The sequence below is a fragment of the Apteryx mantelli genome, chromosome 1, assembly GCF_036417845.1.
Source record: "Apteryx mantelli isolate bAptMan1 chromosome 1, bAptMan1.hap1, whole genome shotgun sequence".
In the NCBI taxonomy this organism is placed as follows: domain Eukaryota; kingdom Metazoa; phylum Chordata; class Aves; order Apterygiformes; family Apterygidae; genus Apteryx; species Apteryx mantelli.
The window spans coordinates 222,763,289-222,774,471 of NC_089978.1; the positions used below are offsets into that span (position 1 = coordinate 222,763,289).

General features: G+C 47.2%; 1 protein-coding gene across 5 annotated transcripts; it reads left to right on the forward strand.

Moving 5' to 3' along the window:
- Positions 1-44: 44 nt before the first annotated feature.
- On the forward strand, positions 45-7,323 carry NME6 (NME/NM23 nucleoside diphosphate kinase 6). Of its 5 annotated transcripts, none has more exons than XR_010887774.1 (5): positions 45-337; positions 930-1,028; positions 1,452-1,612; positions 1,871-2,530; positions 5,205-7,323. XR_010887774.1 is itself a non-coding variant. In XM_067317657.1 (5 exons), the coding sequence occupies exons 1-5, from the start codon at positions 54-56 to the stop codon at positions 2,035-2,037; spliced, it is 564 nt and encodes a 187-aa protein (XP_067173758.1). In that variant the 5' UTR covers positions 45-53; the 3' UTR covers positions 2,038-4,801. The 5 variants fall into 5 exon arrangements, 2 of the variants coding, with proteins under 2 accessions (XP_067173758.1, XP_067173757.1); XR_010887775.1 differs by lacking the exon at positions 5,205-7,323 and adding an exon at positions 3,610-4,801; XR_010887773.1 differs by lacking the exon at positions 5,205-7,323 and having other exon boundaries at positions 1,871-2,093; positions 2,430-4,801.
- The last annotated feature ends 3,860 nt before the right edge of the window (positions 7,324-11,183 follow it).

Consider the following 11,183-nt stretch of genomic DNA (forward strand, 5'->3'; position numbering starts at 1 on the left):
CGCCCCGCCCCACCTAGCGTCACCCGCGCGACGGCGCCCGGCGGGGCGACGCCATGATGGCGGCGGCGGGGCGTGCGGTGCGGCCGCTGCAGCTGACGTTGGCGCTGCTGAAGCCGGACGCTGTGGCGCATCCGCTGGTGCTGGAGGTGAGCGCCGGGGCGGCCCGGCCCGGAGCGGGGGTCCCCGGGGGTCCCCGCCGCCGCCGCCCGCCCAGCACTGCGCCTCTGCCCGCAGGCCGTGCACGAGACCATCCTCAGCAACCGTTTCCTCATCGTGCGCGCCAAGGAGCTCCGCTGCGGGCGGGAGGACAGCCGCCGCTTCTACCGGGAGCACGCGGGTAGGCAGGGCGGGGGGGGGCAGGGCCGCCGCTTCTACCGGGAGCAGGCGGGTAGGCGGGGCGGGGGGGGGGCAGGGCCGGTGCTCCTACCGGGAGCAGGCGGGTAGGCCGGGCGGGGGGGGGCAGGGCCGCCGCTCCTACCGGGAGCAGGCGGGTAGGCCGGGCGGGGGGGGCAGGGCCGGTGCTCCTACCGGGAGCAGGCGGGTAGGCCGGGCGGGGGGGGGCAGGGCCTCCGCTCCTACCGGGAGCAGGCGGGTAGGCCGGGCGGGGGGGGGCAGGGCCTCCGCTCCTACCGGGAGCAGGCGGGGTAGGCCGGGCGGGGGGGGCAGGGCCGGTGCTCCTACCGGGAGCAGGCGGGTAGGCCGGGCGGGGGGGGGCAGGGCCTCCGCTCCTACCGGGAGCAGGCGGGTAGGCCGGGCGGGGGGGGCAGGGCCTCCGCTCCTACCGGGAGCAGGCAGGGTAGGCCGGGCGGGGGGGGCAGGGCCGGTGCTCCTACCGGGAGCACGCGGGTGGGTGGGCTGCGACGGGCCGGCTCGGCTCTGCGGACAGCATGGCCAGGCAGGCCGTTACTCAGGCCGTGTTTCTCCTGCAGGGCAATTCTTCTACCAGCGGCTGGTGGAGTTCATGGCCAGGTACCTGCCAAGCCTGCGGCTGTGCTGGGCGTGAGGAGGGAGCTCGCTTCATTTTGCAGGTGGACCGTTGTCTTGTTCAAGGAAAGCCCCGGTATCCTGAGCAGTCTGCCACAGGGCCTTCAGTGTAGGACATGTCTCTCCAGGAGTCAGTGCTTGTGGCATACTGACAGTGAAGGCTCTGGGCTCAAGGGCGGGGAAGTGTCAGGGACCACTTCTGTTGTAACAGCAAAGTATTCAGTGGAGTAGCGTCCCCACAGGCTGCGGGTACCATCCTCTAGGAGGAGGTGCTTAAAGCGAAGGCTTTGCTTCCAAACTGTGGTCTCACTGTCTGGTGTCATGACTGGCCTATATCTCCTCCCGCAGAGCACTGCATGGCAGCTGCGCTTCCTTGCTGCTTTGATTTTGCTGTGTTTATAAGAATGAAGAAGCTTTGCCCTGCTGTAACCTTACCTACTTCTGATCTTCCCTGGTCCTTTTCTCAGCGGCCCCATGTGGGCTTATATCTTGGCTCATGAAAATGCTATCCTCCTGTGGAGATCCCTTATGGGACCCACCAAAGTATTCCGAGCCCGAAACAGCATGCCGGACTCCATCCGAGGAGCGTATGGCCTTACTGACACCAGGAACACCACGCATGGCTCAGGTAGGCCTATCCTTCTTGGCCAAGTTTTGGGTAAGGACTAGAGCTCAGTAAGGGGTGAATGACGGTATTTTCTCTGTCTTTGCTCACTTCCTGTTTTCGGAGTCAAAGTTAATGATTTGCTCCCTTCTGCAGAATCCATTTGCACCTGTCTTGTGACACAAAGCCTGGCACTTTCCTGTACATCCTCAACCTCTGCCCTTCCCTCTGGGACACAGTATGTTTGAGGTATCTGTCTCCTTTTCCTCTGTGTTCTAACAGATTCACCAGCATCGGCCAGCAGAGAAATTGCCTTCTTTTTCCCAGAGTTCAACGAACAGCTCTGGTACCAGCAGGACGAGCCACGTCTGCGTTGTGGGCAGGTGTATTACAACGCAAAGGAACGTGTCCACTGTGTGTTCGGGGATGAAGAAACGGAGTTGGCCTGAGTTACCTGGCAGCATGGTTTGCTGAGCAGGACGTAGCTGCTATCCACCCTGTTTAGGTCAGCCCCATGACAAGGCGTAGAGCCATGACACGTTTTGAGGAGCGCGTGGGAAAAAGACATTGTGCTATCTGGGATTATCTTATTCATGCAGCATACAGACACTGAGGCACTTTAGAAAAACCTTATCTATTAGCAGTACCCCAATTTGACAGACACCCAGGCATGCAGTTCACTAGTCCCTAGTGTGCTTATTCATCTATGAGTGATGCTGGTGACTTCCTCAAAGGACTACTGGGGAAAGGGGCTGCTAGTTCTAGTTGTAGGCAGTCAAGGTGAGTGGGTTTGTTGATAAGAATGGACCCTAAATTCTTAATATCTATTCTGTTCCCACAGTGCCTTAAGGAGAAAAGAGGAAAAAAGAAAAAGTGCAGCGGTGAGCAGGGCAATATTAACTCTTCTGTCCTTGCCTGCCTGGATCCAAGCTAAGAAACAAGGTTGTCTTTAATCTTGTATCATGATTCAAATTTTAAGTTTCTGGTGGAAGGCATAGTTAGAAGCCATTCTCAAAGGGAAAGCAGCATATCCTGTGTTTGGTTTAGTCTGGGCTGACAGGCGTGCAACAAATCTTCTAGAGAAGTTGCAGAAGTCCTAGTGGTAGTAGGTAGAGGATAATCCACTGTCTGTGAAGGGTCTTGTATTGTGTGCTTTAGATTGCCTGGGGCATAGGATCCAGTAGTTCCTGTGAAAGCTGACAGTGGTTATTAGGGCTAGGGATGTTGTGAATTCATATTAAAAGGCCAGCAAAGATGTGTTGAACCTTATTGCACAGAGGCTGTAGAAGTCGCAACAGGAGCTCTTTACATTAAGCCTCGTAGCAAAATATCTAATGGCAACTCAAAGACCTCATTGCATATGGACTGACTGGGCATTGCAGCACTGATTTTTGTATCCTTTACAAATTATACTGATGAAGTGTTTTAATCATCCAGATCATTGATTAAAATTATTATATGCTGTATAAGAACTTGGTTTTAAGGGACACTGCAAAATTCTGCCATGCTTGTTATTGTCTTCCTGTTTGTTGCATTTTGAGATCTGTTCATGTGTGAGGTTTTTAATCCATTTAAACTGTGCCATATTAGTTTCTTACAGTGCTAGTTTTTAAACAAGGCTTCATGTTGTACTGAGTGAAGTTCTCTTGGGTAATTTCAAATTCACCTTATCAGTGAAGTAGCTGTATTCAGTAACAAATCAGTATTTGTAACATATTTAGGAAAGGAAGCTTGTTTGACTGCCTTCTCTGAAGTTGTGCTTGACTAACATCAATGATACTAGTCACTAAAGCTTCGTTGACTGAGTCTCAAATTAACCAATGCATTATTCTATCACAGACCAAAGGCAAGTTAGTCTCAACTAGTTCCTTTAAGACAATTATGTGGAAGGTTGGGCATCTTGACTGAAAAAATGTTTAATTGTAGGAAGTGCTGCCATATATCTTCCCTTAGTAAATTTATTAACATTTCTGTTCCTTTCTTATTATACAAGATTAAATGCAGCCCTTATTTTGTCCCAGATATAGATCAAAGGCTCTGGTGAATATTTCTACATTTTTGCTGCTCCCCCCCCGCCGGCGTCTCTTGGTGGATCTGTGCATGACCTAGTGTGCATTAATATGAGTCTGAAATCTTACTGTCCTTAATGCTAGTGGTGATTGATATTTTATTGCTTCCTGAGTTTCTCTTAAGTTATGTGTGTTTTTCTTCTAACTAGTAATCCTTACTATTTCTTCTACCTTTCTACTTTATATTTTATTTGTTTTTTCTTTTTTGGATATTGATTTGGGATGTCGTTAAATGATAATTCCTATTTTACATTTCTCATTTTAAATGCTTATCTTCCTGGTCACTTACAGTTATTACATTCAGGAAAACTGGCCCATTTAAATTTCCAAATATAAATAACATTGGTTGGTGGCACAGTGTTTTCACAGAATACTTGTTGTGAGATCACAGTCACCATTACTTATGTGGCTGTCAGTTGTTAAATCAGTTGTTGTTATTTTTTTGGTCCACCAAGACTGTACCTTAGTAGAGGTCATCACAACCATGCAGTACCCTTTCCCCAGACAAGGTGTTTGTTTCACAAAACAAAAGATGTTCTGCGAACTTCATCATGAAATCTAATATTGAAATATTTGGTGTGAGATGCAGGAGGCAGTGTCAAAAATTACTTTTTAATATCTAAGGAAGTCTTTGGTTTTACGAGATGACAGCAGATATTCTCTATTTTGAGGATTCTCCTGAAGGTAGTCTTTTTTTCCTTGTAAGAGCTCAAGAAGTGGTTTGGTTTGGTTTTTAAACTTTTTCTGTAGGGACACTTGGCATCTGTTTTGTACATGTGTGTCTCAAGTCCTGTGATGATGAATCACCTTTGATTTTGTAACTTCCAGTGGTTTTCGTTTAAAGCAACTTCTTGCACCCTTTCTCTCTTTTCTCTTCTTGCTCTGCCCTTGCCTGTCCCCAGTCTGTTCTTATGGAACAAGCTGAAACCATTGGTGGGGTTTTTTGGGGGGAAGGGGGTGAGGGGGAAGTGTTTTGTTTTGGTTTTTAATACTTGAGTCAAACCCTTCTTAAGAAGTCTTGGTAATTAATGCCTGGCATATGCTATTTCTTCTCCTTCATAAGGATTTTTTTAATACCACTTGCTTACCGTTTGGGTTCGAAACATCATGATGTAAATAATAAAAGTAAGTTATCTGGTTGCCAGTTGAGCTTGAATTTATGTCTGATGCTGCAAGGTTCACATGCATATTTGGCATTTGTATTTTGATTGCTGTCCCCTTACTGCTAAGCCTTAAATGCCTTGTGCTGGTGTTTTCTCACACAGAAAGATGGTACCCAAATACTAGACTCAAGGATGTTGAACCATACAGTTTCTGCTCTCCAGAGGAGATTCTCCAGTATTTTTCAGAAACACCACAGTCCTGTTAACATAATTTATCCAATCAGTTGCTTAGCTCCCATACCTCTGCTTGCATTTGGAGAATTGGGCAGACTTCTGAAGAATTTTGCTAGAATTTCCTTCTCTGGAAATAATAAGCAAGTCCCATTTTAAATTTAAGTTCTCAGCTTCAACAACAGTTTGCAGAACTGACTTCTTGTTTTCTAGGTGTTGCATGAAAATGTGGAAGACGAGGTTTGATTATCTGGGATATTTTGGAAGGAAGAAGAGCAACTAAAGAGAAAACCTGGGTAATAAAAGTACTACCTAGGCACTGGGAAACAGAACACAGAGATGTTTGAATGCAAGGGCCAGCTCATACCCTGGAGATGTTACTAACAGGGCTGATCTGTGGTCCTGCTCTCACTGCAGGTTCTAGGAGGGTTATTTCCTTGTACACAATACCACTTGACCGTATGGGTTTAGCTTAGCCAGGCCTCCATCAGCAGGGCAAAGCATGGCACCGAGTCCAGTCTGGCTGGGCCAAGGTTCTGAGTGAATAACCCTGCTAAGCAAACTCCTTCCTCGTGGAGCTCTTGAGTTGTCATCCTAATGGAAGGCTTTAGGCTCAGTACATGAGCTGGAGCAGTTAATGGACTGTGATATAAGCACAGACAGACTGCAAAGTATAACGGTGTCTACTGGCATCACACCTTCTCCATTATTGAGAATGGAGCTGCATATGACTTCCACTGACGTGTTGGACGTCTTGCTCTGTGCAAGCCAGTTTTATGACACGCGGAATAAAAATGCCTCAACAATCGTCTGTCTCGGGTCCTTGCTTCCAGAAGACTTGCATCACCTTGCAGGAGGCATTTAGAAACAGCAGCTGGAGGGTAGGGATGGGAGTTGCATCTTGCTGTAGCATGTCAGGTGACATACAGCTCCTTGTTTTCCTGAGGCATTCTGGATGCAGCAGCAGATCCTGGAGAATCTTTGCAGTGGCATCTTGATAGTGACGTATTTCTCTCCGGGAGAAATACCTATAGCTGCAATAGCCTGAAAAGATCAACACCCTAATGGAAAAAAAAAAAAAAGGAGCAGTGCCCCACTGATAAGAGGTGTAATCCTTGGCAATCCGTGTTTTTGCTCTAGACAAAGTAATTGCTTGTCACGGTGGTGGGAAGGTTCAAGCAAGCCTCCAGTTTGTCAAGAAAATACATCAAACGCTTCCATGCTACTATATACTTTGTGCTGCCTCCAGTCAGCACCTAGCATCAGGCCATGCTGTGGCCCTTAATGGCTTGGAACCCAGCATAAGATCCCTCTTGTGGACATTTCTTTCAGCTAACTGTTCTTTTCTAAGGGTGTGCTTGGATTGCTGTTGCTCCTACAGGGCCCGAACACACTGGCAGGTGCTATCAAATGACCCTGCCCAAAGACTAGGAAACGAGAACAATTTTACTGCCTGAGATGAAACATGAGTTATGAGGTGAACCAGTTAGACTTGGTCAGGAGAAGTGACTTGTTTTTTGTACCAGTATTTTGCCACCATATAGAATTGCACAGTTTTGTGGTCACAAAGGCTTTATCCTTGTTACTCTGTTGGATTTTCTGTTTGATTACAGTACTTTTTATAAAATGTTACATTTTCATTATGTTTATAAACAGTTTATGTACAACTTTTTAATATCAGTGGTTCGTAATGAAATAGGTTTAAGCTTTCTCTTAAACAGTGTTTCATCCTCCAAGAGTCATTGTCAATGTTTTGCTATCAGAATATCTTGAATGGGGATCTGTGGTGTTTGTTCTTGATCTAACTTACTGATGACAGCAACAGGGAATAGAATTATTGCATTATAACAAACCAGGAAAGGCTGCAGTTCACACTCCAGACAAGGATGAGAATTTGAAATGATCAGAACATCCTGGATATGCGATCTGAAAAAACAGAATTCTATGGAATTAGCTATTCTGCGGAAAAGGATCTAAGCTACAAAGGCACACAAGCTGCGTATGAGTCAAGAAGTCATGCTGCTGCAAAACAGGCAACCGCTGTACCGGGATGTGCAGACAAACGGGTAGCTTCAGTGCGTGCAAAGCAGTCTTGCTCTGTGTAGCACTGGGGCAGCCTCACTGGCACCTTGTCCTGTCTTGGACACTATACTTGAAGAAAAATGTGGCTTGATTAGAGAGACCATTTCAATCTGTGCGTACTGTTACTGAGTTGCAGTTTAGGCTCTACTAGTATGTGATCACATCTATTTCTAGGAATGTTACTCCAAGCCCTTGTTTAGAAGCTTCCATCAAAAGCTTTGTTATCTGCTATCATGAAACCTTAAAAACAGTTGCCTTGTTTGGTTTTTGTTGTTGTTTTTAACTCCCTGTGTTCGTACATCCATAGGTTAGTTTAATACCTTAAAACCCTCAGTTGAGCAATTTTAGCTGAGCAATTTAGATTGGTTCTATGTTTTCCAACATTTTCCATAAGCCTTTATGCACTTTCTCTGTCTGTAGGTGAAGGTGTATTCGAGCCTTTCTAGAATCTGTTTTACCCATCCTCTTCCTAAGAAAGATAATTTCCTCAACTCTGAGTTTGTAATCTGCCTAGTGAATTTTAGTAGAGCCACGAGTTGCCTATTTCAAACCAGTGCCTTTGACGTGTCATGGCTTAGTGGCACTTGAAGTTTTGCAAGAAATTGTTTGCTTCCTGAATACCTCTGTGTCACTCCCTGCCTGAGCTAGGCAGCCTCCAGAGTGGAGCAGACCTCAAGCCCATCTGGTTTCATCATCTAGGTCTAAACATCATAGAATTCCAGGCATGATGCATGGCCTCTGTTCTGCCTCGTGGGCCTCTACATGATGACTCTTCCATTCTGGAGTTGATGTCAGTGGTAAAAGAAAGGTAGGTTCGCTTCTCCAGCAGTGACAGGGGTGTTTGGTACTGGAGGTATGAGAATCGAAGGGACCTGCTTGGTCAGACCAGTAGTCTGTCTTGGACTATGGACAGAGAGACTAGACAGACCCCATGCAGCTTGCCTAGTGTTTGGGGTGTCTTACCATTGCATTCACTACTGGTCACTCCGGGAGGCAATGGCTGCCTGAAGTTCTGCAGTCTTCTATTTTGGGTGAGATCTGTGGGAGTGCAGCTCCTGCGCATCTCTCACCTGCTAAGGCTGCTGTCATGGAGGCTTCCCCCACGCACCACTGAGGCAGGCTGAACAATGTGAAGCTGCAAATTGCACCAAGGAGACGCTTCTACGTGCACATAGAATAAGGTTGGAAAGGACCTCCGGAGGTCTCTAGTCCAAACCCCTGCTTGTAGCTGAGGTTTATCTGACTTCTCCGAACCCTCTTACTGAGGTTCTGGTGCCAATTTAACTTTTTCATTTGACATCTGTTCATCCCAGTTTGCACCAGATCATGGGTCCCTTTCACCAGTCTCCTCCCGGCCCTGGCCAAGATGGCCATCAGGACAAGGGGCAGTTTCCTGCTAGGAAACCGAGCTCAACTGAGGGGCATGCATCGTACAGTGGACATAAGGACCCACTCACATCTCCGAGCAGTGTTTACCTGCTTCCTGTGTGGCCTTCTGGAGCAGTTGGTGCTGTTGTAGGTGTCTGCTCTGTGTACACCGCTGCTCCCTAACTTTGCATCTTTGATCCCTTCTGCTGTTCCCCAGAGTGAGCTGCTTTTTCTGTCTCTCTTTTCTTTTCCTCAGCCCCCATTTTTCCCTGCCCTCCCACCCCCCTCACTTTCAAGAAGGACCCATGAGGTTCTGTTAGAGATGGACTAATGCCTGACTCTAAAGGAGAAGCCAATAAGGAGATGCTAGTTAGGGAGAGCACCTACACCTGGCCACTTCGGGTGGTCCATTCTCTTCATGCCCCCCAGCATCCAGAGTTGTCATATTGGGAACATCAGCAGGAACAGTCCTGCCGGTGCCTGTGTATGAACCTGCAGTCTATGAATGCATCTGCCTCTCATTTTGAATCTCCGGGTAGTGTCTGCCTCTGCAGCCTCCCATGGCAGTGCGTTCCAGAAGTTCACTGCCTGCTGCATAAAGAAGTACTTGCTTTTGCCTGTTTTAATCTTATCTGCCGCTACTTTCATGGAGTGCCCCCTCCTTCTAGTGCTGCAGGATTTGGTGAACAGCAATTCTGCATTCACCGTATCCACTGCCTTGATGACTTGTAAACCCTGGTCAAACTTCACCCCACCTCCACTTTCAACCAGTAATTCTCATGCTCTTATGCTCCAAAAACATAGTTTCACCGTGATACTAGTTTAGATCAGACTCAGACAAGAAGCTACCACCTCCCCACCGTGTGATCTGAGCTCACTCAGTGATCCCATTTTCAGACTGTTCCCCAAGCTCTGCTTCTCCCCCTTCTCTCCTCCCCAGGTAAGGAGAAAAGGTAGGGAGTTGGGGAAAGCTAACAGAAAGACATAGAAATCTTGTCTCCAGCTCCTGAAATCTTTCTTTTAAATGTTCAAGTAATGATGGAATATAAATTGCCAGGATCTTCCCCTGTGGACCAGGCTGCAGCCCTTGGCCTTTCCTCAGATATGTGACAGCAGGAGCAGCTCTCACCTTGAGGATAGTGGGTCTGTTCACAACAGAACTTGATAACAATAAAAATTCTGTCTCATGACTTCCCTCCTGCACTGTGCATGGGCAGCACCTGGGCTGGCTCTAAGCCTGGCCCCCAGCACCCAGCATGCCCGTTGCAGGGATCCTGCTTGCTGAAAGGTGCTGGAGTGACCCCAGCTGATGTGTACACCAGGGCAGAGATCAGAACAACTGCAGTGAGCACAGAACTGCGTGCAGACCATCCTCCCGTCTGTTTTATCCACAGAACATACACCAGGTTTTTTTGAGCCCGCAATTACTCTTTTGCATTGTTCATGTCAGAATGCCACCTGTGTAAATTATGGTGCAGTATCACCAAGTATTTGTTGTCTTTTTACATGAAATGTTGCAGGTGGGGGGCTCAGGTCCAGTAGTGCCTTGCCTGTGCATTTATTTTCAGGGAACCTGTTAAAACCATAGAAATAAGAACATTTTCTTTCCTAGAGGCATCTGCCAGAACATAAATGAAGCATCCACTGTGGAAAAATATCTACTATCTGCCAGCTTCCACTGTGCTTATTCTCCTTTTCTTATGGGAAGCCTTTTCTGTTAAAAAAAACAAACAAACAAAAAAACCCCTTCCTAATCTCTTGGATTATTTTGTTTTAGGCAATGAGACCCCTCTTCCTTCTCCACTGTCGGAAGAACCCATTCTGCCCCCTCTTCAGTTCAGATTTAATGAAACTGGTGTATTCCTGTCTTGATTCTCTGACTAGCACAAGGATGTTTGTAGGTCCACTTATGGAAGGACAGCTAGATTCTGTCAACTTTATTGTGTTCTGCTGACAGTTTTCATGCGGCATTTTGGACTGCTATCCCCCTACAAGATGCACATCTAGTATGTGACATGTTTTCCGTAAAACAGCTGGCAGCGTTCAAAAGGAAATCAGGCATTAGTAATGATGAGGAAAGGGACCAGGAACAAACTGCAGATACTCGCACACATCCCAGCGCCCCTTGACTCCCTCGCTGTGGCAGCAGCTGGACACGTATTCTCACCAGCCTTCTGCTACCTGGCATCATCTCATTTTTAACCACATAATGACTTGGCTTCTTAGCTTCTTACTCTGGATTTTATCCCTTTTCTGTTATTTTACTGATAGATTTGAAGAACATTAGACTGGTGAGATGCTGTTTCCTTCACAGAAGATATGTGGAGATGGGCAATCCATAGTTTAGGTTAATTCTGGCATTTCTACTAAATACAGCTGTGTCACCTCCCACCTCCAAAGGGGGTGGTGGGGGCAAGTGACTCAGATTCGCAGATCCCCTTCGGTGTGGACTAAGGCGAGATAACACTCGAGGTCCTTACATAAGCATCAACTTTAATGGAACAAATATCCTGCAAACATTGGCCCTCTCACAATTAGCTCTACCCGAGCTATGCGGCTTTATGAGACATGTAAACCTCAGCCTTAATGGAACAAACATCCTACCAACGCTGGCCCTCTCCCAATTATATCTAAACCAAAGTAGGCTTTGCGTTTCTTAACAGCTTTAAGAGAAAAGAAAAAGAGAGAAAGAGAGAAAGAAATAAAGAGATAGGGAGAGCACCAGTCCTGGGTCCAGCATCA

Bases quoted from the DNA above. Each gene is read 5' to 3' on its own strand.
- NME6 (XM_067317656.1), top strand. From the start codon at position 54: ATGATGGCGGCGGCGGGGCGTGCGGTGCGGCCGCTGCAGCTGACGTTG. The intron at 1,029-1,451 runs GTGGACCGTTGT...TCCTTTTCTCAG, and splicing joins GAGCTCGCTTCATTTTGCAG to CGGCCCCATGTGGGCTTATA. The intron at 1,613-1,870 runs GTAGGCCTATCC...GTGTTCTAACAG, and splicing joins GAACACCACGCATGGCTCAG to ATTCACCAGCATCGGCCAGC.